We start from the raw sequence: 26,672 nt of genomic DNA, 5'->3' as shown, positions 1-26,672 counted from the left end.
CATAAATCTGAGGAATTTCAGTGGGTTTGCTCAAATGGATTAGCATCTTCTGATAGGATTTTGTTCTCCTGCCCATTTGGTGGAATCAGCAAGTCAGTGTAAGACTCTGGAAGGCAGAGGGTCATGCCCAGGTCCCTGTTGGAGGAGCTGGCTGCATTCACTTGCTACATTCCTACACTGAGGTCATCTCCAGATATGGTCCTCTCTGGTAGCTAACGCTGTTATTCTTTTTCCCACACACCCAGTCTATTTAGCACGGAACAGAGCCAGACAGAAAGTGTTCCATTCTGTTCCCATAAAGGAAGAGTTATGCATCCCTGAAATTCCTAGCATGTTTTATAGATGCAATGGATAATTTAGAACTGAAAATAAAAACCCAGCCATTCACTTAAAAGAAAGGCCTTGACTAGTCCCTTTTCCTCTTTCAAAGCTGCGTAGTCCCAATACAGCCACCCTGCTGTGAGGCTGACACCTAGAACAGTGAGAGAGGGTGCTTGGGCTTCACTTCCTCAGGAGAACATGGACAGGAGATATTTGGGGGGCAAGGAAGGGAAGAGAGACACCCACCGACAAGTTCTTAGGAAGAGTTAATAGAGAATAGCTTTCAGAAGGATGGCGGGAAATAGTTCTTAGTCTCCCTCCTCCTACCCCCAGACTTTCCTGGAAAGAGATATTGACTCACCACATATTGGCAGCAGACAAGTATCTCAAAGACCTCCATTTCTTTGGGAGGACTGTGTTCTTCAGACTCCTCTGTTGAATGTTGACTAGGAACATAGATGCAGTCCAGGAACAGCTGGATACAGGATATCTCCTTCATATATATATATATATATATATATATATATATATATATTTGAAGAATTAAAACCAGCATGTAAGTTCTTGATAATGACTGACTACTGTATTTCTGTCCCCAGATGCTTTCTCACTTTCCTCCCAGTATGTTTATCTGGAGGACAAAGTTCACAGCAATATATATAGATGAGTGGACCACAGTCATTCACAGGCAGACTGTATTCTAGACAAACGAGTTGGGGATAATCCCCAGAGAGTGCCCTACCAGCTTCTGGCATGTACTGCCAATGCCAGCAGGAGCTCCCTGGGGCTGGCTCTAACAACCTGCCTCTCTTCTAAAGCCCATAGCTGGTACTGCAGCACGAGACGGCTGAGATGGGTGCATGAAACAGGAGGAATGAAGGGAGACTTGTGCTGTGTGAGGGATACTACCAGTCACTCGTCCAAACTGTGTGCCTGTGCTGTGTTCAGAGGAACAAGTGGAACAAGAACCTTTCACAGTGTTAGGCAGCCCTCTGGAAAATGGATGAGGTCTTGCGGTGTTCCTTGGGAGCTGGGTGTGCTGAGAAACTTACACAAATTAGGAACTACTTTCTGACAGTTGCTACAGAGGTATGACCATGTTCCCTATTCTAATCCTTAATGGCTTTGACCAGCCTCACCTGGGGTTTCCACCCATGACTTCTTGGCCATGGACCCAAGAGCCCCATTTCAGCTCAGTTCTGCACACCTAGGCCTTCCCTGAGCTATTCTGTGAGTATAATTATCTCCAGTCCTGTCTCTCGGGTGGCCCCAGACCAATGTTGAAGGAAACCTCCAGTCCTCTCTCTGGGCCCATTTCCTGCTGTTGTTCCTGACTGTTCCTCCTGGATGGACCTGGCTCTGATTCAATACCTCACCTTCCCTGGGCATCACTTGACAGCCAACAGAACCTGTTACTACTGTCACCAACGCAGGCCCTCTCAGTTGCTGCAGGACTGCACCGCACCAGCAAAAGCATGACCTGTGCTAGGGTCACCCTCAGTGCCCAGACAGACAGAGCAGCAACCCCTGGGAGAATTCATTTCACCTCTCAACCTTCTGTAACCCTGCTTCCAAACTCAGAGCTGTGTTTCTTGACAGCTTTCTTGGCAGAATGAGGAGACACCATCTTGATCTGGTGTCCAGGAGGGTGTTGGATTTTGATACTCTTCTCCTGCTACACACATTGAGCATCTCTGCTGCTCCCTAATTCCCTGATGACTGTGGAAACTGCTGGAGCATGACCCGAGTGTACTGAAGAACACGTCCTGGGACTGTGTGGAGGAGGAGCATGACATGATACGACTCATCCATGAGCCTGAAGGAAAGAGAGGGCACACAGGAGGAGGACAGACCACAAGGGAGGAAAGACATGTCATGACTACCACTTAAGCTTACATGACATTCCCAGACTTATAGTTTTATTGACTTATTAAAAACCTAGAGTCTGCCTTTTCAGCAGTTTAGTTCATCTGCTTATTCTGCTGAACTATTTTTGGAGAATTTCCTTTGTCGTTTAACTTACATTAGCTTTTGAATGCATTCATTCATTCTGCTCCAGTTCTGCCTTTTTAGTTGCGTAAGAAATTCCACCTTTTCATGCCCAATTTCTACTTTGCGTAACTTCAGTCTTGGTCTTCTTACAGTGGTTGTAGATTTTGATGGTATTAGTTCAGTAGTCTACTTTTCTTAATGTCTCCATTGCTGCCTTACCTTAAGGCGTGACCTCATCTGCCAATTTTGCCATAAGCCTTTAAAAAATATTTATTAGTGGTAAAATAAAAATAAACCCAGCTTGGATATAGTTCCCAAAATCAAATGCTTTAAAGCATACAAGAAGTTATTTTAACATTAAATGTGTAAGAGAAGATCTAAGTAAATAGCTCACTTTTTCCTAAGATGTAGACCTTTTTCACTGTGAAAAAAGTGAACACTTTTTTTTAACTTTAGGACCCAGGCACTCTAATCTTTTGCCTTATACACATGCTAATTTCCTTCAGAGCTGCCATTTGGAGTCCCTCAAAAGGGAAAGACCTAATTCTAAGGCCCAGTTGTCCTGAGAAGATAGCTTGCATCAGGACTGACTGTACTGCTAGAAATAGATATGATTTGCACCAGGTTTTGCTTTCTCCATCCTGAACAATCACTCAAACCTATGCCCGTGACTTCATGGCTTCTAATCTCCATAAAATCGCAAATCCCTGGTGTCAGGCTGAAAAACAAACCTCTGGTGGTCTCATTATTCAGCTGCCATTTTCTGGAAGAGTTTCAGGGCACCAAGTCTATCATATGCTTTAAACTGTCTCATATCCAGGCTCTACTCTACTGGAAGGATTCCCCTCTCCAATAATTCCCAAGAAATGATAGCTGTGCTAAGGTAGGCACCTCAACTTCACAAAACTCTAGGAAACATACATGAAGGACAGGGATGTGAATTACTGTTCTCATGTCTGGCATACATTCACAAGCTTTTGGGTACAGGCTTCTTGCAAAGCTTTCTCTTTCTTGCTGCACTGCCTGTGGGATGTGAGTCCAACCTGCCTTCTCTTCATCTAAAAGAAGAAAAAGGTGAGTAGTGTTTTCTGCCAAGGCCACTCTGTTATCATCTCCCCTTCTCCTGCCAAATGCTGATGCTTCAACAGAGAACAGGGGTATGGTGGAGGAGGTCGTCTTCGTCTCTTGATACTTAGTACTCAAAAAGAGTATTCATGCTTAAAGGACAGTGAATGGTCAGGATAAGAACTTGGTAGCTTAAAATGAAAAGAAAGCTCACAGAATGACTCCACAGTGTATCCCCTCAGTTCCCATGACTCACCCATGCATGAAAAATTAGTGTCTTTAACATTTTCACACGGCTCTTCACTGACCGTGGTAGAACTCAACTTACCATGCCCCACTGGAAGTAGCTCTAAAGCCAAAATTAGTACCCCCCAACCAAAAAAAAGTGCAAATGTATGGTGCTTTTAACTTACAGGTCCACACATTTACTTTAAATAGAGGTCACGTTTCTCTTTTCTCTTCTCTTTGGTTTCCAACCCTCATTCATTGTTTACTCAATTCTTTCTCTCTTGGATCAATATCTTCAGGCTAAAAACCTAAACTGTGAAAGTTCAGCTGTTTCTTATCCATCTACACTCCTGTTCTCTTTGAAGAGCTACAATGTGACTAAAAACCTGTTTTGAAAATATATCTAAATTATGAAATTAACCAAAAATAGCAGTTCAGTTTCTTTCTTATGCTTAAGTTAGTTAAGTAAGTTAAATTAGATGGGCCTTCCCCTTCAGTTAGAAGTAAGGAGCAGACACAGCTTATGTATTTTTAAGAAGAAACTGTTGAAACCATATAGGTTTTCTTTTTATTTTGGCTTCCTTCATATCCACACTACAGATCTGAAAACAAAGAAACCATCTTTTTCCCCTCAATCTTTCCTTTTCTTTTCCCCCCATGTTATCTTGAAACCCATTATTACATTACTTGCTTTTTTTTGTTACAAGCCTGGAGACTGATACTTTGCTTTTGTTAGAAACCACTTTCCCCCAGTCAGTCGACCAGAGCCAATCGAGTCAATGGTCAGCCGTGTTAGGCTGTGGGAGCATGAAGGGAAGAGCTTTATTTTCTGTTCAGGGACAGATGCTTGGGTGACAAACAGAAGCAGCACTATTTGTGTGTTGCTGATTGGGAACCATATATTTGCATGAAACCTGCATATTGATACGAATTCTGCAAGACGAGCTTTCCTAGGGAGAGGTAGAACTGCTACAGGTACCAGGTTTAGTCTTTGAATTGCTTGACGGTTATCTCTGAACTTAAAGAATGCACTTATTTTGATGTTTAACTGTGAATTTTTAGTGACTTCACATCAAAGATCTTGTACTTGTGGGATGCACTGGGACACAAGACTTCCTATGGCATTTCATAACACTAAACACATTGAAGGTTGCAGATCAATATTCGTCAGCAAGCACCACAGTGTTTATCACAGACGTTCATCTAGCCTGAAAGAAATTGAAATCCTCTGCCAGAAAGGACTGTCTCTGAAATGAAAATCAGAGAGCAAAACTTTCTGTGAAAAATTATATTTTTAAATCTCATAATCTGATTAGAAAATGCATTTCTAAGAAGACATGAGGAACTAGATTCTTTTGAGTCATATGCTTTTGATACATTTTCAACATAATAGCTGAGCTAAAACTTGGGCAACCAAAAGTTGTCCCAGAAAGGAAGAGAAATCAGCAACTGAATAGAATCTCTGTGTTGCATTCTTATTTATAAGGAGAAAAGCTGTGCTTTTGTTTACAGGGAAGGAATGGAGACAAGGATGTCTACCTTCTTTATTGCTCTACACTTCCTTTTTTGTCAGTAATCCAGTCTTTGTTGTGTGTTCAGGTCAGATATCAACAGTGGATTATACGTTTTCTCAGTCTGTTTCTGGGTGCTTTACAATGTTATGGTTAGCTGACAGCTTAAGTCCTTTCCCAGATTATAACAGCATGATCCTTCTTCCTCTTGCCAGCACTTATCTGATCCCACCGTGGGGTGGTTCTAAAAGTAAGCTCAAGCTGCAGTGAAACTAACTCAGCAAGAAAAATCACAGATCTGGTCGTTCACCTCTGGGAACAGGTTCTTGCACGTGCTAGTGCATGGCAACAGGTGGGTTTCTAGCCCCCACCCGGCAGACATGATGAGGAAATGACTGCAAGCAGTCCTGCCTTAAATCAGCTTAAATTGTGGAAATATGTCATTAAATATGCTTTACAGCAAAAATTAAGAAGGACAGTTTAATGTATCAGTGTTTGGGGGAGATTAAGCTAATCTACAGGCTATGTTTCTTTTAACAGAAAGTGGAATGACTGGAATTCTAGGTGGACTGACCAGCAAAAAATTACCAAACTTACTTCATCATCTTAACAATGGGAATTGGTTTAGTTCAGATTTCTCTTCTGGAAAAGACTGATTTTATACTTTCATTTTAAAAACAGCATCTAGACAAACAATAAAATAATCAACTGCTACAGTGAAATTGGGCCATAAATCTTGGGAATATGAATGCTTTAAAAAAAATTGAAAAATATTTCATTTTCTTAATGGGCCTAATTGGTAACATTCTGCCTCAATCCAAGTTCACACATTACTTTCAGTTCAAATTCATCTCTCTCTTCTAGGTGGTAGTTTTGTATAAATCAGAATTGTTGATTATAAATCTCTTACAGCAAATTGAAAAAGAGATTACAAAATAATCACGTGGGTAAATCGTTTGAAAGGACAGTAATTTATATGGGACATCTGACTCATAGGAAGAAATCAGATGAAAATTCAAAGAATGAAGAATTTGCTTACTTTTACCCAGTCTGATTTATGGGACTTTAGCCCTATTATAATTTTGTATTGATTACAAAACCTTTGCATAGGTTAATGATAAAGGTTAAAAGTTCCTCAATAGTGAAAAGGGTTGAAAAGATGGATTTCTTCATTTAAAACAGGCATTATTGACAATGCTGATTGCAGCACCCTAGAGCATTGAAGTTAGAATGAACATGTCATCTAATGAACATGGATTTAGAAGCTATTGCGTGAGAAACCAATAAGAATAGAACTAATGAAGGTTACTGTGGTTCTCTCTACCTCAGATGAAAAATACAGTTATGTTTTAGTCTCTGTATGCAAAATAAAACCAAGACATCTAATCTTTTAGACATCTAATACTTTGCTATATGCTAAAACTGACCTACAAGTAAAAAAGTATGTATTAACCATTTCAACAAATAATGTTATCTCTTTCTGATTCTTAAGAATGTGAAATAAATGGAAATGTTTTGGTTTGTGACACCATTTGTTTGTGTTACATTAACTCATAAAAGCTTTGTTTTTTAAATGGAAATACTGAGTTCATTAGTGTATAATGTGAAACAAATGCCACTGTCAATTTTCAAATACTAGACTAGAGACTTAATGTCTGCTGCTCTTGTAGTTAAAATGACTTGCCAGACTTATGTTAAGATCATTGGTTGCACTCTATTTCTCATATATACAGATTTCATAAAATATGTGCAGTTAAACATGATATGTAGGATTCATTTCCTAATATATGGTTGACCATGCAAAATTCTCTCAGCTAATGCCATTAGGCAGACTTCTTAATTGCTTTCTAACAATAACAGTAATACTATTCCTTTGTTTGTAGGTGAGATTATTTGCATCTTGATATTCCCTGTGCATTTATAATTGCTATTTGTGTTGATTTGTGTATTATTACAATGATCATTAGAATATATGAAGTCAAAAAGGAGGATTTGGGATCAAATTATTTCCTCCAAATAAGTACCAATTACCTATTCCAGAAACTTTCTTCATAACAGTATCTATGTTTAGTGCATAGACAGAGAATAAAAACCGACAACAGCTCAGTACACCGTGTTTCAAAGAGTTCTAATGTGCTATGGCATACTACATTATATGGACAGTGACATAGTTTTCCCTGGGGAAACTGGTGAAAACTCTGTCACTTAAGAATAGAGCAGATAAAGCACAAGAAAGTTACTCTGAGAGATAAATTTAACGGTGGCTTGATTATCACCACACTTCACATATGGACACAAAACCAGTCATTGATGATCTCCCTTTGTGGAGGCAAGCTAAATGTACATTTGCAGTTGGCTTGGCTCTTAAGTGAGCATCATCTCCCTGTTCCACATCACCTTGTGGCATATAGGTCAGGTTCAGACCTTTGGTACTCATACTCAAGGTCCTTCCTGGGATCTGATACAGGTTTCCTGAGCTGCTTTTCTTAGGAACAGCCATGAAAACCCACATGATTGCATTTCACTGAAAGAAATGACTGGCCAATTCCAGAGGTGAGACTCATAAGGACATAAAGAATTTGCTGCTAGAATTTATATCACAGTACAGAACCTTCCTATGATACTAAGCAATTCTTCAAATTTAAGTGATTTCTCTGGCTATGTCTATGTTGTCAAGTAACTTAGCTTGTGAGTTGTCCCGTGGTTTCAGTTCCCATTATCCACATTGCAAAAACGTTAGTTCACTCTGTGGCTCAGCGTTAAGGAAAACCATCTCCGTCCCTCCAAAACAAACCTCAGATTCCGTGGATAATTCATTCCAAGGACTGCTTCCAAAAGGCAACACAAACCAGACGGCCAAAGGCTTGGATTTCTCTGCCCTACAAAGTCCCTCAACAGCAGGCTTTTTATTTTCAAAACACTTTCCCATGCCTGGATATCGTATCCCAGAACCTGTAATGTGCTCCTTCAGTTTCATGTTATAAAAACACCACCTGGTGGGTTGCAGCACAGCCCTCATAGGTTTTTTTCAGGCACTTTGAACTAAAAACAAACAAACAAAATGATAAGTGGGTCTTTGAGCCAAGGACACCACTGTGTGTGCGTTAAAAGAGATGCAGGGCATTGTATTGTGTAGTAGTTTAGCAGTCTGTTTAGCAGTTTCTTCTAGGTATTGCTATCTCCGAGTACTCTAGACATAAGCCACTCAACACCACTTTGCCTGAAGGATCTCCTTCTGGGATGTGTATTTAGCTATGTAAATATAGCTGCAATGACTCTGGGTACTTTAGCAGGAAACTTTTTCATGAGGTACTGGCTTCTCAGAGATGTTTGCTCACATCGATCGTTTGCTATTTTCATGGCAATATGGCAGCCCTTCATCCTGCCCTTCAACACCAGATGCTGAAACCAAAAACGCTTAAAGGCAGGGGTTTAGATATAAAAGTGAAAATATAAGACTACAGGTGAAACAAATATGAACTCAGTCAATACTTCACCTTTTTTTTTTTTTTTTTCTTTAGTTTTCCTACCTAGATTTTCTAAAATGTAATCCATTTGCCAGAGCTAAATGATTCGGTATTTAGTTTTGTTTTTGCACCAAAGATATAAAGTATAATGACAGGGAGTATTTTAGAAAATATTCACTGGTCACTCAGTGGTCAACCTGTTACGTGACTAAGTGTAGGATTTATCTGTCCAAATATCTACATCAGAGTACTCCATCTCCTTCTTCTGCTTTTACTTATTTCTCTACTTCACTATAATGAGAACTGCAGTAGCTAACTGATGCAGGGCAGAATTCAGTTGTCTAAACAGAAGTGCCAAAAACCACTGGAGATGCTCTAGGATGTCCAAGACATCCTTAAAGGGTTTTATATGAATCAGGCTTCTTTTGGATGGACAGCTGTGTGCTAAGTGTGACACCCCCGTCCCCTGCGTCTAAAATGTCTGTAGACAGCTATGTTTAACCAACTGAACCCTAGCTGTAGATGTAGACTGTACAGATATAAAAAACTAAGTGGAATTAATCACGCCTTACGTATCATCTGTTACTATCTTCTAAAGCTAACTACTTCAGCATCAGCATAATGCTACTTTATGCTGCATTTGGGATGGTGCTCACACTTAAGCTTATCACTTCTGACACAAACTGACCCATATAACCACTATAGCAAAGCAGATGAAATTCTGCTTTGCCAAAATATGAGCTCATCTGTGATTTTAAAAAAGCTGTACTGAATTGTTTTTAATGGATGTATTTTAAGGACTCTGGCCTTCATAGTTAAAAATGATCTCATACAACTGAGAAGGTGTAAGCACATTTTCAGTTTGTTGTTTTTTTTTTTTTTATTTTGGCTTTTCATTGCTTTTGGTTTGGTTTCTTCTTGCATAAGGCAAAGTGGCTCTAGAAAAAGTAGCATGAATTTATGAGAATTATGAGAATCATTCACTGTACTTTATAAGGATAATAAATATGTATCCCTATGCTCCAAGGCACACATTAATCACTGAATGACAGAAGCTAGGTGTCCCAATGACTGAATATTTAAATTTTTCACTATATCTTATTGCTTCTCCCACCTCAAAAGCATCAGGCAATGGTCACAGGCAGACTCAAATAGTGAAACAGAGACATTACTGTTTTGGCAAAATCTATTCATTTTGGTTTTGAACCTTCTTTTTCAACTTACCTTTACTGACAAGCTATTAGAATTGACAAAACCAGATACAATAATTTATTGCACCCAAATTAAGATTTTAGACCTCACAGAAAGACATGAGGGGATAGGAGTCAAAATCACTTTACAACATACAATTTTAGCATCAGTGAAGCCTGTTTTCTGTGCTAATTCATTAATTTAACTGATAGGGCAGCCGTTACATGTATGTTTATGTAACAATAGGTTCCACAATGCAAAAGCCTTTATTCATTCTAAATGAATAATGTTGACTCTTCTGTTCTTTTCTCATGAACCTTGTAGCAAATGGAACTTCACTGAAAGACAAGTTTAAAGTATTTAAGAAATTCAGCTGAATAACCTGATTTATAATTTAGATTTGGCAAACCAATGTGCAATGCTAGATAATTTATTTTTCTTTAAAATTAAAGCCTAAAAATGCCAAAAGCTTCATTGGAAAAATGCTTGAAAATTTTGACATTCCTTTAGCCTCTGTGGATCAGCTGTTACTTTCTCCTTCATGAAATGAAAACTAAACAAAATAAAGCAGGGATACATTTTTCACTAAGTTGATTCCTGGCTTAATTCACAGCAGAAATATCTCTTATATCACTGTTCACGTCTTTAAAAGTGATGTAGTCAAAGAATGGCAAAGCAGTGGAGGTTCCTTCCCTCTCTACTACTTGTTAGTGAAATCCAGTGGGGTTTTTTTGTTTGCTTGTTTGTTCATGACTAATGCTGAATTGTGAAACATTTAATACTTACAGAATCAGAGAATCACAGAATTGTTGAGGTTGGAAGGCACCTCTGAGATCATCCATTACAATCCCCCTGCTCTTTTCTGTTTCACTTACTGTGCAATGGAGAGGGGAAAAGTTGTACTACATCATAAAAACACACAGTTTTCCTGAAGAGGGTGAATACCTGCACTGCTATATCTGTACGATAAGAAAGGCATATGTTCAAGCATGATATAGCATATGCTTTCCTTTTAGGGACATCCCTTAGCTTTTGCAAGTATAGGTGCACTCATAAAAACATGAAAATGGCCTCAAGAAATTAGTCCTTTGCCCGGTACCGTTCATAATATAGTTCTTCTTGGACATCTTTTTCTCCCCTCATTGAGACTTCATGGCCAACATCACATGAACTTCACACAGAAGAGTCTGCATAATAGTAGAGGCAGTTTATTGTTTCTACTTTTCTTTCTAAGCACTGGATACTCAGAAGTATTTTGTGATGCTTTTAAGATTAATGGTTTAATTGCAGTAGCTGGGGAATGATCTGACATACACTGAATATTTTTTTCTCGCATATAGCTACTGTTCTGTAAAGGAATATATACATTACTTAAAGTAGGAAATGCAAGTTTTCACAGCAATGACTACATATAAACTGAAGCATGTCTGAGGTATTTAAACACAGCTCTGTGATCTAGTTAGTCTAACTATGTTTTGAAACATTTTCATCATATTATGTAGTTAGGAATAAACATGGCAAAAAAATAGTAAAAGAATGGGAGGAGATATCCATTAGAAGCTTTAAAAGTTCCAGATGGAGAAAAATTGGCCAATCAAAAAAAAAAGTTTGATAACTAATGTGTCATTTTAATTTATGGAATGACAATGCAAAGTAAATTTTTTTTTCTCTTCTTTTTGTTAAAATCAATTAATGCATTTTTTTAAAAGTTTAACTGCATGAAGTCATTATTGAGACCTCATTATTGTGAATTGCAGGAATCAAACTAATATTATGTCTTCCTTCATACTACAAAAATATGTTGATATTAGTCACTGTTGGTGTTTACTTGACACAGTAAGGAGATTGTCCTAGCTCTAACTAGCTGCAAATTCCTGAACCCATTGCTCTGATATCACTGTCCCTTCATTCCTCTTAATCATTATGCTCTTCTTTTTGTGTTTGCCTACAAATTCTTCAGTTTGCTTTATCAGTTCAAAAAATCCAAATTTTATCTTCTACTTCCCCAAAATATTTTTGCTCCTTACTGACATCTATAAATTCATGACCAACATGCCTACATGTCATCCTTTTCCAGGTATCACATTAGAGTAAATTTTATTTCCAACTTCATATTTAAACATTCATCTACAGCACATCAGGTTTTTGGTCTATTCATCTGACCATTATGCATTTCTTTAACCTCTCATAAAGCTTCTTCATGATCTTTCTTGCGCATTTGGGGACAGAGCCAGTTATCAGTGCTTTTCTTCACAGCTCGTGTTATAAGATACCAAAATTTAGCTTACACATAATGATTGAAATAACTATTTGCCTTTCTAAGAAGAATTTTGCATACAACTTTACAGGAGTGTTGTCTTGTAAAAGTCACATTCCGCATTTTTGTCCTATCTGAAACACTGTCGCATCCTTACTCAAATTATTCCTCATATTTGAGACTCATAGAAAATGCTTGTGCCATAAAAGCTGTATTTTGAATCTTCCAGAACATCATAAGAATAATGCACAGAGAGAAATCCAGTTCTTCCTCCTCTGTAAATCTTTGACAGGATTTATATCCAATGGGATTCCACAGCAGCTCATTTGGCAGTTTCATTTTCCCTTGAAGACCCATGTTAGTTCTGATATATGTTACTCAGCCAATACAAGATAATACAGCAAGGTGTTTGAGGTTAGACTACACAAACACTTTCCGGTTTGGTTTCAAACTAGGCCATTATTAGAGGATGTTCCATTTAACATGTTTAAAATGCTTTAAGTCCCAGCATGGCCCTTGGTAGGCAAGCATCTACTGCTCAAAAATCATAGCCCATTTTTTGTAATATTTTGACAATCTCAGTAGAAAAGCTCCATGTCAAATGAAAATCTTCCATGACTCTAAGTTTGACTGTTCAAATCAAGGTTAATGACTCTTGCTGAATATTGGAAGGAAATGGTATTGCTGCTGTAGCTATTCTGGAGAACGTAACAGGTCAGCTCTCAAGGCTGTCAGTACTATTACCTCTCACAAGCTTTAAATACCTTTAGAAGATGTTTAAAAGCATTAGAAATACTCTGCAGCTGTTATACTATAATGAGATGCTGTAATATTTATCACAATGTTTGGTGAAATTTTTTTACAGATTTATTTTTTCTAAACCAGAGCATGACAATACTTTAAATTGCAGCCACTGCGTTTCACAGCTGATGGTGGGGACAGGTATGTGATAATTGGCAGCTTTGCTTTATATAGGTTCATGCAAACGTTATATTTGGATTTTAATTTCCAAGCAATTTATCTTCTGCTCTGCTGCAATTCTAGCTTTTCTTCAGAAGAAAAGACTCTGAATCTCAGCTGAAACTTCTGAATTTTACCATTTTCCAGTCAAAATATTAGCTCTAGTATGATTTTGATACTAAACTAGACATTTATCAGAGATCATTTGAAATATTTGGGAAACTTAAATGTCTTTTCTATAACATAATTCCAGGTTCTAGCATGTGAGGAAACTAAAACCAAGCAAGTTTGCTTTTGGTTTTGGTCTGTTCTGCTACAAATGTTTGGATAGCTCTCATTGCAAGTTTGCTGTGAACTACGAAAGTTAAATTCATTTAGAAGAAAAGATCACTTCCATTACTGATTATGATATATGAAGGGTGACAAAAATGTTTAAATCCTGATGCATAATTGTCGTGGTTTAACCCCAGCCAGCAACTAAGCACCACGCAGCCGCTCACTCACTCCCCCCCCACCCAGTGGGATGGGGGAGAAAATCGGGAAAAAGAAGCAAAACCCACGGGTTGAGATAAGAACAGTTTAATAGAACAGAAAAGAAGAAAAGGATAATGATAATGATAACACTAATAAAATGACAACAGCAATAATGAAAGGATTGGAATGTACAAATGATGCGCAGTGCAATTGCTCACCACCCGCCGACCGGCACCCAGCTAGTCCCCCGAGCGGCGATTCCCCGCCCCCACTTCCCAGTTCCTATACTAGATGGGACGTCATATGGTATGGAATACCCTGTTGGCCAGTTTGGGTCAGGTGCCCTGGCTGTGTCCTGTGCCAACTTCTTGTGCCCCTCCAGCTTTCTCGCTGGCTGGGCATGAGAAGCTGAAAAATCCTTGACATTAGTCTAAACACTACTAGCAGCAACTGAAAACATCAGTGTGTTATCAACATTCTTCTCATACTGAACTCAAAACATAGCACCGTACCAGCTACTAGGAAGACTGTTAACTCTATCCCAGCTGAAACTAGGACAGTATCCACCCCTTATTCTATACCATTGACGTCATGCTCAGTTCCCATACCTTTAGTTACATCCTGGTCAATCATCAACACCTTATCTATCACTTTGAGACATATGAACAATGATATATATATATATATATATACATACACAGAGATATCATTCCTTTGGTTTATGGGTTATGTTCATTAAATGTTCATTGAGTTCATTTAGTTCCTGACTCTGGGCTCCATCTGTCATACCAGTCTTTCTGGGCAGGAGGGATGGTGCAAAGTCCTCTCAGTCGGTAGAGCAGAGTTGGGCTTCAGTGCAGTATGACGAGCAGTTGACATTGGACGCAGCAGGAGGATGGTGTGCACCGTTGGATTGTTGCATGCTGGAGTCAGTTCTGGTTCCATCACTACTGCGCTTCGCTCAGTTTTATCACAGTTTTTCTTGCTTGATCTAAGTGATTCTTACTATAGTACTATGGATATAGCATATAACAATTATAGTAATGATAACATACAGTAGCAGGGTTATATAGCAACTAGTATCATACAGTTTAATTCTGGCTATTCTCACCTAAAATTAAATCCCCTTGAGGCACACATCGGACTTCCCCATCTTTTCGCATCACCCACCAAGTGCACCCAGGCCCCTGAGCAAAAGCAATCCCACGAATGGGTTCACCTTTGCCTGAGGCAGGAGTAACCCCGACTGTCTTCCCTAACATAGTTTTTATGTGCACTACAGGGACTTTATCCCCTTCTACAGTACGTAAAAATTCTGACTGGGCAGGGCCACCCCGACTGGCAGACCCCCTGGTGTTGACTAACCAGGTGGCTTTTGCTAAATGTGTATCCCAATGTTTGAAAGTTCCACCCCCCATTGCTCTCAGTGTAGTCTTTAACAGTCCATTGTATCGCTCAATTTTCCCAGAGGCTGGTGCAGGATAGGGGATGTGATACACCCACTCAATGCCATGCTCTTTGGCCCAGGTGTCTATGAGGTTGTTTCGGAAATGAGTCCCGTTGTCTGACTCAATTCTCTCTGGGGTGCCATGTCGCCACAAGACCTGCTTTTCAAGGCCCAGGATAGTGTTCCGGGCAGTGGCATGGGGTACAGAATATGTTTCCAGCCATCCGGTGGTTGTTTCCACCATTGTGAGCACATAGCGCTTGCCTTGGCGAGTTTGTGGGAGTGTGATATAGTCAATCTGCCAGGCTTCCCCAAATTTATATTTCAGCCATCGTCCTCCATACCACAGGGGTTTTAACCGTTTGGCTTGCTTAATTGCAGCACATGTTTCACATTCATGGATAACCTGTGCAATAGTGTCCATGCTCAAGTCCACCCCTCGGTCACGAGCCCATCTATATGTTGCATCTCTTCCCTGATGGCCTGAAGCATCATGGGCCCATCGAGCCATAAATAGCTCACCCTTATGTTGCCAGTCCAAGTCCACCTGAGCCACTTCAATCTTGGCAGCCTGATCCACCTGTTGGTTATTTTGATGTTCTTCAGTGGCCCGACTCTTGGGTACGTGAGCATCTACGTGACGTACTTTTACAACCAGATTCTCTAGCCGGGATGCGATATCTTGCCACAGTGTGGCAGCCCAAATGGGTTTACCTCTGCGCTGCCAGTTGCTCTGCTTCCACTGCTGTAACCACCCCCACAGGGCATTTGCCACCATCCATGAGTCAGTATAGAGATAGAGCACTGGCCACTTTTCTCTTTCAGCAATGTCTAACGCTAGCTGGATGGCTTTCACCTCTGCAAACTGACTCGATTCACCTTCTCCTTCAGCAGTTTCTGCGACTTGTCGTGTAGGACTCCATACAGCAGCCTTCCACCTCCGATGCTTTCCCACAATGCGACAGGACCCATCAGTGAACAGAGCATATTGCCTCTCATTTTCTGGCAGTTTATTATACAGCGGGGCTTCTTCAGCACGCGTTACCTCCTCCTCTGGCGACATTCCAAAATCTTTGCCTTCTGGCCAGTCCGTGATCACTTCTAAAATTCCTGGGCGACTGGGGTTTCCTATGCGAGCCCGTTGTGTGATCAGTGCAATCCACTTACTCCACGTGGCATCAGTCGCGTGATGTGTAGAGGAGACCCTCCCTTTGAACATCCAGCCCAGCACTGGCAGTCGGGGTGCTAAGAGGAGCTGTGTTTCAGTACCAACCACTTCTGAGGCAGCTCGAACTCCTTCATATGCTGCCAATATCTCTTTTTCAGTTGGAGTATAGCGAGCCTCGGATCCTCTGTATCCTCGACTCCAAAACCCCAGGGGTCGACCTCGGGTCTCCCCGGGTGCTTTCTGCCAGAGGCTCCAGGTAGGGCCATTCTCCCCGGCTGCAGTATAAAGCACATTTTTAACATCTTGTCCTGCCCGGACTGGTCCAAGGGCTACTGCATGAACAATCTCCCGTTTAATTTGTTCAAAGGCTTGCTGTTGCTCAGGGCCCCATTTAAAATCATTCTTCTTCCGGGTCACTTGATAGAGAGGGCTTACAATCAGACTGTAATTTGGAATATGCATTCTCCAAAAACCCACAACACCTAAGAAAGCCTGTGTTTCCTTTTTATTAGTCGGTGGAGACATAGCTGCTATTTTGTTGATCACATCCATTGGGATCTGACGACGTCCATCTTGCCATTTTATTCCTAAAAACTGGATCTCCTGTGCAGGTCCCTTGACCTTACTTTCTTTTATGGCAAAACCGGCTTTCAGAAGGATTTGGATTATCTTCTTCCCTTTCTCAAAGACTTCTTCTGCCGTGTTGCCCCATACAATGATGTCATCAATGTATTGCAGGTGTTCCGGAGCTTCACCTTTTTCCAGTGCAGTCTGGATTAGTCCATGGCAAATGGTGGGGCTGTGTTTCCACCCCTGGGGCAATCGATTCCAAGTGTACTGGACACCCCTCCAAGTAAAGGCAAACTGTGGACGACACTCTGCTGCCAGAGGGATTGAGAAAAACGCATTAGCAATGTCAATTGTAGCATACCACTTGGCTGCCTTTGACTCTAGTTCGTATTGAAGTTCTAGCATATCTGGAACGGCAGCACTCAGCGGTGGCGTAACTTCATTCAGGCCACGATAGTCAACTGTTAGTCTCCACTCCCCATTAGACTTTCGCACTGGCCATATGGGACTATTAAAGGGTGAGCGAGTTTTGCTGATCACTCCTTGGCTCTCCAGTTGGCGAATCAACTTGTGGATGGGAATCAGAGAGTCTCGGTTGGTGCGATATTGCCGCCGGTGCACCGTCGTGGTAGCAATTGGCACTTGTTGTTCTTCAACCCTCAGCAACCCCACAATCGAAGGGTCTTGAGAGAGACCAGGCAGGGTAGACAGCTGTTCAGTGCCCTCCGTCTCCAAGGCAGCTATACCAAAAGCCCATCGATACCCCTTCGGATCCTTAAAATACCCTCTCCTGAGATAGTCTATGCCAAGGATACACGGAGCCTCCGGACCAGTCACAATGGGGTGTTTCTGCCATTCATTCCCAGTTAGGCTTACTTCAGCTTCCAATACAGTTAACTCTTGGGATCCCCCTGTCACACCAGAAATACAGATGGGTTCTGCCCCTTTATAACTTGATGGCATTAGAGTGCACTGTGCGCCGGTGTCTACTAGAGCCTTATACTCCTGTGGGTCTAACGTGCCAGGCCATCGAATCCACACAGTCCAATAGACCCGGTTATCCCTTTCCTCCACCTGGCTGGAGGCAGGGCCCCTCTAATTCTGGCCAGAGTATCCGGTATTCACTTCTCGTAAAATTGGCTCAGAAGTCCCTTCAAGAGGATCAGAAATAAGATCAGCCCTTCTGCTCTGTTTGGAAACTGGAGCGGCATTTTTCCTAGTAGAATCCCCTTTTGTGGTGGTTTTTCCTCGCAGCTCACGTACCCGTGCATTTAGGACCGAGGTAGGTTTTCCATCCCATTTCCTCATGTCCTCTCCATGATCACATAGGTAAAACCACAGGGCACCTCGCGGTGTGTACCTTCTATATTCTCTCTCTTGGGCAGAGGAGCGCTCACTCCTAATAGCTGAGACATTGGTCCTTACAGGTGGGCAATAGGACATATCCTCTTTGAATTGTTGGAAATCCTCGGACAGCTTCTCCACAGCCGAAATGCAGGCTTGTAGGGAGGAGGAGAGATTTTCTTCGTATTGACGGAGTTGGCGAGCCACTTCATCCACTGTCGGTGCCTCTTCGTCTTTCCAGGTCATTATTGCCAGTGAGTTGGCATAGGACGATGGTGCGCTCCGTACAAATTTCCGCCACATGGGTCGTGTGCATTGGACTTCGTCTGGATCTTTGGGTAATTGTGGGTTGTCCGGGTCATGATGAATCGTCTCTAGCACAGCTAATTCCCTCAGATATTGGATACCTTTTTCCATGGTGGTCCACTTGCTTGATTGACATATAACATCTTCCTTAAAGGGGTACCTTTCCTTCACACTTGACAAGAGTCGCCTCCAGAGGCTGATGGCTTGTGTTCCTCTTCCAATTGCCTTGTCAATGCCACCTTCCCTGGCAAGCGATCCCAGCTGCTTGGCTTCCCTACCTTCTAATTCCAAGCTATTAGCCCCATTGTCCCAGCATCGGAGAAGCCAGGTGATAATATGCTCACCTATACGGCGGCCAAAATCTTTTCGCATATCTCGCAGCTCACTCAAGGATAGGGACCGGGTTATTACCTCTGGTTCTGCCTCTTCCTCCTGTTCCCGTGATGGCCCTGGTTCACCTTCATCCTTTGCTAAGCGAGCTGATTTTTTATATTTCTTTTTCTGTACGGGGGCAACTGATACTGGTGCAGGTTGATCCGCTGGTTCAGTTGCAGTATCACTCGCCGGGTTTTGGATATCCGCAGCGTCTGTCGCCAAGGTTTGGGTAGCAGCATCTGTCGCCAAGGTTTGGGTAGCAGCAGTGCTCGTCGCTGGGGCTGGAGGGACCGCAGTGCCTGTTGCCAAGGTTTGGGTAGCTGCTGTGCTCGTTGCTGCGGCTGGAGGGGCTGCAGTGCCTGTTGCTGAGGTTTGGGTAGCCACAGTTCTCATTGCCAGGGCTGGAGGGGTCACGGTACCTGTCACCAAGGTCTGGGTGGCCGCAATGCTCGTCGCCGGGGCTGGAGGGGCCGCAGCGCCCATTGCCGGGGTTTGGGTGACCGCAGTGCTCATTGCTTTGTTGTTAGGTCCAGAGACCTTCTCTTCCCCTTGGGGGTGCTGAGTTGTGTCGAACAGGGCTCGATAGGCATGGGCCAGGCCCCAGCACGTTGCAGTGATTTGTATCTCTCTGGAGCTGCCGGGGTGACAGCATACCTTTTCCAAATATTTTACTAGTTCTTCTGGATTCTGCATTTGTTCAGGGGTGAATTTCCAAAACACTGGAGGTGCCCACTTTTCTAGGTACTTGCCCATACTACCCCACACACCCTGCCACTCATAATTATCCAGCCTCGGGGCAGACCTCTGGGTGATCTTCTTAAATAGTTGTTTAACCTTAAACAAGAGCTGAACCACATTCAGGAGCATGCTAATTCCCAGCAGTAGGGCTAGGACCGTGCTGGTATCAACATCCCAAGAGTATTCAAATTTTTCAAAATTCCCAAACACCATTGTAACTGGACTGAAGGAGAAAGGAGAGGGGAAGAAAGGTATCCCACTCATAGACTGGTTTTCCAAGGAGGAAAGGTAAATGGTATAATTATTAATAGTTTCCCACAGATGGCTCCCGCCGTATAAAGGTGACAATGCTGAGTGCAAATACCGGATTAATTCCACAACTGATGACTTTATCATACCATAAACCAGTGTTATACAATACATCAAAGCAAAAACCTTAATCCACCTCCCACGGATGATAAGCAGGAGAAGAGGGACTACATACAGCAAGCGAGGTGATGCATAACAGAACTTTAAAAACCAGAGCAACAACTCTAAGAACACATAAATCAACATAATGACCAGCGACTATAAGACCAATATAATGAATGCTTATAACAAATTTGTTTTAACGAGCTCTGGTCAGGTTTGTCGTTATCTCAACCCTTCGGGCCCCACGTTGGGCGCCAAAATGGACTGTCGTGGTTTAACCCCAGCCAGCAACTAAGCACCACGCAGCCGCTCACTCACTCCCCCCCCACCCAGTGGGATGGGGGAGAAAATCGGGAAAAAGAAGCAAAACCCACGGGTTGAGATAAGAACAGTTTAATAGAACAGAAAAGAAGAAAAGGATAATGATAATGATAACACTAATAAAATGACAACAGCAATAATGAAAAGATTGGAATGTACAAATGATGCGCAGTGCAATTGCTCACCACCCGCCGACCGGCACCCAGCTAGTCCCCCGAGCGGCGATTCCCCGCCCCCACTTCCCAGTTCCTATACTAGATGGGACGTCATATGGTATGGAATACCCTGTTGGCCAGTTTGGGTCAGGTGCCCTGGCTGTGTCCTGTGCCAACTTCTTGTGCCCCTCCAGCTTTCTCGCTGGCTGGGCATGAGAAGCTGAAAAATCCTTGACATTAGTCTAAACACTACTAGCAGCAACTGAAAACATCAGTGTGTTATCAACATTCTTCTCATACTGAACTCAAAACATAGCACCGTACCAGCTACTAGGAAGACTGTTAACTCTATCCCAGCTGAAACTAGGACAACAGAACCTACTTATTTAAATAGAAAGTATAGCTTTAGGTGTAGGAATTACATTTAAAGTTATACTTATTAGAACTACTTAAAAAAAAGCATAGCATTCTGGGGAAAAAAAGCCAGTTCTGTTAAAATAGGCTATTTTTTAGGAGTGTTTTTCTGTTCAGTGATTTTTTCACAGGATCATGTCTAAACATATTTTTTGAACTTCTCATTTCAATAAAGTCAACGTCGTGGCATAGACCTATGAGACTGTATAGGTGAAAGCTTTGCTGTATGCTTACTCTGCAATCCTAACGCTGTATTCATTTAACATCAGAGATTATATTAAATACTTTATGGCATTTTGATTGATCAAAGGAAAATATATTGGTAGGTTTGAACATTTTTTTAAAACACTCTTTTCATAGGAACTTCCAAAGTCTGCAGTTTTCATTTGAGGCTGGAAAGAAAAGAAAAAGAAAATAAAAAGAGCTAACATTTTCCGTAAAATGAAATCTATTTTTTTCCTATTTTCCATAATATTGTCAATGAAGTTTTCTCCAGGAATTAAACATGACTCTCCAGTCAGTAATTAATATCTAGTCACATTGCCTTCAGATTCAGATCACGTAACTGCAAGATCTAGGAATATTTTTCTTCTTATAATAGCTATCTTTTATAATAAGTGATATCCTGGATATTTAAGATAATGCCATATCTTTCACTACTGTGATAGTGTATCTGTAAATACACTGGGAAAAATATCCTTCATTATACCTATAGCACTTGGTGAACTGCTTTGTTGTGTAGGTTAGAGTTGAATTTTTCACTGTCAGTTGAAATGAGTCTTTTTAAATATGGGAAAACGTCACTGATGCTCTGGAGAAATGACCCAACCCATTTTGTTCTTGTTGTTCTACTTACAAAACTTCCCTGAAAAAAACCACCTTGATATACCCCCTTTTGATGATCCACCAAACATCCATTCAGTCATATGTTGAGTGACTGAGCTTTTTCTAGACAGGTTACTGAATGTGCATGATAAGAAGTTGTATTCCCTCCTTCTCAACATCTGTTGTCACTCTTCCTCCTTGTATGTCCACTTGCATTGTAGTCATAGAGCTAATTTTCACAAATTCCGGGCAAGAGCACTGGATCAATAAATCCACACAAAATAGCAGTACATCCTGCTATCTAGGTACAGCAGCAAAGAAGACAAATTCATTCTAGCAGGTTTTCAGACAACATGATTGACTCTAGCTGACTCTTCCCTTAATGCATTTTTTTCAAAGCTACAGGAAGGAGATTTGAGTACATACAGCAAGTTCACAAAGAGCAGCTTTCAAGCTGCTTTTAGAGAAAAGAGTATTTTTAACACAAGCACCAAAAAAGTTGTTCCTTTTAAAAATGAGGATTCTCTGTAGCTTCTGTTAAATCAGCTTAACAAAGAGGATAACACCATGACTAAAATATTTATACTTCATCACAGTCCCTTTGAATAATAATAAAAAAAGAAAGAATCACTAGTTTATTCATCTTTCCTAATGATACAGAGAGGAAAGAAGTATCTAAACAATGAATAATAATGCAGAAACTCAGACTGTAAAATCAATATGTCAGCTCAGTAGAGCTGAGCTTCTTTCTAATGCTGCTGTTCCAACAGTAGAGTTTACCTTCTGAATTATATATGTATTGACCTAATTACATAAATATTGACTTTGCTTTATATGAAGCCTTTTTCAGTCTCAGTGTAATTACAATGTCAATATTTGTTGCATGTAATAACACTGAATTTAGACTTGTTAATTTTGATTGATAGTGGCATGCCACAAGTTATTATATGGGATAAGACAGTTAGTCTAGAAGTATGCATAGCAAATATAAGCAGCTGACAATGCTACCAAATCTGAATGTGTCTCCAAGTCCTTCTGTTTCCGATTGTTTAACCAGGCAGGGGAAAGATAATGGGTGATTACATCTTTGTTCCACACAAAGCACTGTTTTGAGATGGAGAAATATTTACCCTCATCCAAAAAAGTAAAAATATTCAGCTGGGAACTCAGTAAAAGAGTTCCTGTTTAAAGTTAGCTTTACCATATTGCCTTACAATGTTATAAATTCTGTTTAAATTGTGCCAAAATGGAGGTTTTATATAGCAACAAGTATACTTTGCTGCATACATTCCATCAGGTATACATTATTTTGGAATGATATTGGGACCCAGACACAAACCATTTCACATTAAATTATTTCCCTTTTTCTTCAAATCCAAGAAAGATGTGAGCAGTGGACTTTTAGGTACAGGTGGGACTTGCAAAACTGTTCATTTCAGTCTGCAAATGTTTGTTGAGATATACTTCTACAAGAACAACTTTGTTCAGAGCTGGCAGACCTCTGAACTACTTTCAACCATGAATAGCCATATAGTACAGTGTATGTTTCTAGATGCAATTATAAAGGATTTTGAATTTGGCAGTAACATGAGAATTAGAAACTAAACTGTGACAGTCTGTGTGCTGAGGATAGTTAAATTTGTTCTAGCTATAACGTGTTGCCAGTAGTGACAAGGCATGCATCATACTGTATTTTCTTATTTGTCTCAGCAGGGATGCCAGACAAGACGAACCTCAGTGACGTAAAGCAAATCCATCAAACCAACGGCGGCAGCACTTTAGACACAACTGGAGCGGGATGTACAACAATGGCTGATTAGATGACATTTATGCTGATTAGTTTGGTAACACTATTTCTCAGTCTTTGGTAACTGTTTAGCTCTGGCTTGATACGTGTCTCATTGTCATCTGTTTATCCCCACTCACAAGCCTGGAATAAGGGATCTGGTGGATATAGCAATGTTTATGATAGCTTGTATAATATCGGCCTCTCTGATCTTAGGCCTGAATATTAACAAAGTTGTTTGTGTAATATTTTTCCTGTGGGTTTTTTTAACACCTGTGTAGTCACGCAAAATCATGTTTCCTTTTATAATATTCTGTGTTAAAAATAAGTTGACTATGATACTATTTCTCCTAAAAGCAATTTAGAAAAAAGGAGATCACAGAATCACTGACTCGTGGAAGGGGCCCCTGGAGATAATCTAGACCAACCCCGTGCTCAGAGCAGAGTCAACTAGAGCAAGCTGCCCAAGGCCAAGTCCTGTTGGTTTTTGAACATCTCCAGGGATGGTGACTCTACAGCCTCTCTGGGCAACCTGTTCCAGTGCTTTAACACTTATAGCAAAAAAGTTTTTTCTTACATTTAAATGTTATCTATTGTATTTCAGTTTGTACCCATTGCCTCTTGTCCTGTTACAGCACCACTGACAAGAGTTTGGCTCCATCTTTACTCCCCTTATCAGGTATTTATACACTTTTATAAGATCCCCTCTGCATCTTCTCCTCTCCAGGCCAAACACTCCCAGCTGTCTCCGCTTCTTTTTGTATAAAATTTGTTCCTGTCCCTCAAAAATCTTCATGGCCCTTTGCAGGACTCTATCCAGTATGTCCATGTCTCTCCTGTCCTTGGGAGCCCAGACCTAGACACAGCACTGTAGGTACGGTCTCACCAGTGCTGAGCAGAGGGGGAGGATCACCTCCTTTGACCTGCTGGCAACACTTTTCCTAATTCAGCCCAGGAGGACTTTGGTTGTCTTTTCTGCCAGGGCACATTGGTGGCTCATGTTCAACTTGGTGTCCCTCAGGATCCCCAGGTCCTTCTCTTCAAAGCTGCTTTCCAGCCAGCATGCACCAGCATGCACTGGTGCATGGAGTTATTCCTGCCCAGGTGGAGGACTTGGCATTTCCCTTTCTTGGACTTAATGAGGCTCCTATCAAGCCATTTCTTCAGTCTGTCAGGGTCCCTCTGAATGGCAGAACAACTCCCTGGTGTATCAGCTACTCCTCCCATTTTTGTATCTTCTGTGAGAACTTGCTGAGAATGCACTCTGTTGCATCATTCAGGACATTAATGAAGAAATCAAACAGTATCAACCCCTGGGGTAAACCAGGAGTAACTGGTCTCCATGTGGACTTTGTGCTGCTATTCGCAACCCTACATATCACTGATGGAGCAGTTGCTCAGTGCTTTATGAGTTTTGTATTTAAAGTCCTGCCTTCTGGGACATGATTCCTGTAAAACAGAAATTGTTGAATTTGCCCTGCTGTCTTTCTTCAAAAAGGAAAAAAAGCCACAGTGTAAATTCAGCTAATTTTAGTAGGAATTACTTTTCATAGTTCAGATAAACTACATATTAGATACTGTACATGTATATGCAAATATACATATAACTGCATTTTATCTAGAGATAACAGCAAGGTTAGGATTCAATGTTGGATTAAGGTACCTTAATCTATATGTCTACATACAGATATTTACATATGTGCTCTATGTATTACATAGGTACTCTATATCTCTAAGCTGTCACTGCAGTCACTGGAAATACAGGGTAACATTCAACCGCTAAAATACCAGCAACGAGTGCCAGCTAAGATGCTGTAAAAAACCCCACCTGGTGTCCAGCTGCTGCTCTGAAGGGCCTCGGGTCCTTCTGTGGGCAAGGGACCGGAGCCCCTTGTCAACACTGTCAATGAAGCCCGGTGTATTATTCAACTCATATGAAGACAGACACCTAAGAAAGCAACTCAGTTGCCCAAAAGTAACTGTCTGGTGCCACCTAGGATTTCTTGGAGTATTCAAGACACCCTCATGGGGACTGGCATATATGATGCAGGACTTAGGGGAAATTCCAGAGGCATCCTTAAATGGGAGCCATCCGGAGTGGCAGCTGGTAGCTAAGTGGGATATCCTTGTGTATCTCAAATAGATCTAGATATGCATATGTAGGCCCATGAATCATACACCAAGTCTCCATCACTAATATCAGGAGCTTATAGACCTAGTTGAAGTGATGACACATGAATGCAAATCTGAATCACAACAGGAATCCCAGCTCGAGTTCTTATGCTTTATAAGATGAGGCAAGCTAAAGCGTTCCACAGTACTAATGGTATGTTATATGTTACTGTTATAAGATTTGATTATCCTGCCATGACTAATTCCCATGTTATTTTAACCAGAAAGTATTTAAGAGTATTTTGTAGTTATTTTGCCTATACAGTCCTTTACAAGAGAAAAAAATAAACGGTACAGTATTTTATGCACTCATACTGTACCTAGAACTATTCCTAGACTGTAAAAAAGTTAATTTTATATGAGACTAATGTAAAGAAACATATGTAAATATTTTTATTCCCAAACGCATGCATTAGTCATTAATGCACACAGTATAGCATACCGGTAAACAGATAGAAAATTTAAAAAGGCAAGCGAACATTTCTAAGAGCAATTCCATGCCCAGATAAACATCATTAATAGGCATGTGTGCCAGTGGGTACATTTTACTTGACCTCTTTTTTCTTTTGCAGGTTTTGGAAACCAGTCTTTCAAATTCACTTGTCCTCTTGTCACAGCATACACTCAAATTCTGACATCAGTAATCCAGGGAAAGAAAATCTGATTTCATTCTTTTACTTTTTCATGCCAGCTCAAACCAGTAATCAATCTAGTCTGGCAAAACTTTTTTTTAACAATGACCAGTATCAGTCACTTCAAGGAAAACAGATTAAAGCTTTGAATAGGAGATTTAGAATTGGACAAAAAATTCTACCAATACTCATTACTTAGAATTTTATTTATTGCCTGAAGTACTTTGTTTCCATTCCTCACTTTTGTATGTTGTTCAAGACCTTACTGATGGCACCAGGTAGTCAAGGAGGTAATAGTTTATTCTATAGCACCTTGGAAACACGAGCCCCATTTTCAAATAATGATAATAATTAGGTCCTAAGGCCTCTTCAGGTATATGTTAATTACTAGTCTGTGTTACTCTTCAGTTTTTTCATGGGCTTTTCCTCTTATCTTCTACACTGCACCTACACAAAATCATTTCTAAGATTCCTTCTGGAGTGGAAAATTAGGTCTTTCCTTCCCAGACACATATCAACAAACTAGTGGCTATATAAATACA

General features: G+C 40.8%; 1 protein-coding gene across 1 annotated transcript in view; it reads left to right on the top strand.

Annotated features, from left to right (window-relative positions):
• The window catches only part of GPC5 (glypican 5), an 827,733-nt gene that overhangs the window by 761,996 nt on the left and 39,065 nt on the right, over positions 1-26,672 (top strand). The window contains 1 exon segment of the mRNA XM_030036731.2: positions 23,254-23,384. Within this exon segment, the coding sequence (XP_029892591.2) occupies positions 23,254-23,384 (131 nt within the window).

This window comes from Aquila chrysaetos, chromosome 14, assembly GCF_900496995.4.
Source record: "Aquila chrysaetos chrysaetos chromosome 14, bAquChr1.4, whole genome shotgun sequence".
Taxonomy (NCBI): domain Eukaryota; kingdom Metazoa; phylum Chordata; class Aves; order Accipitriformes; family Accipitridae; genus Aquila; species Aquila chrysaetos.
The sequence above is the reverse complement of the archived record's forward strand: the minus strand, read 5'-3'. Positions and strand labels throughout refer to the sequence as shown.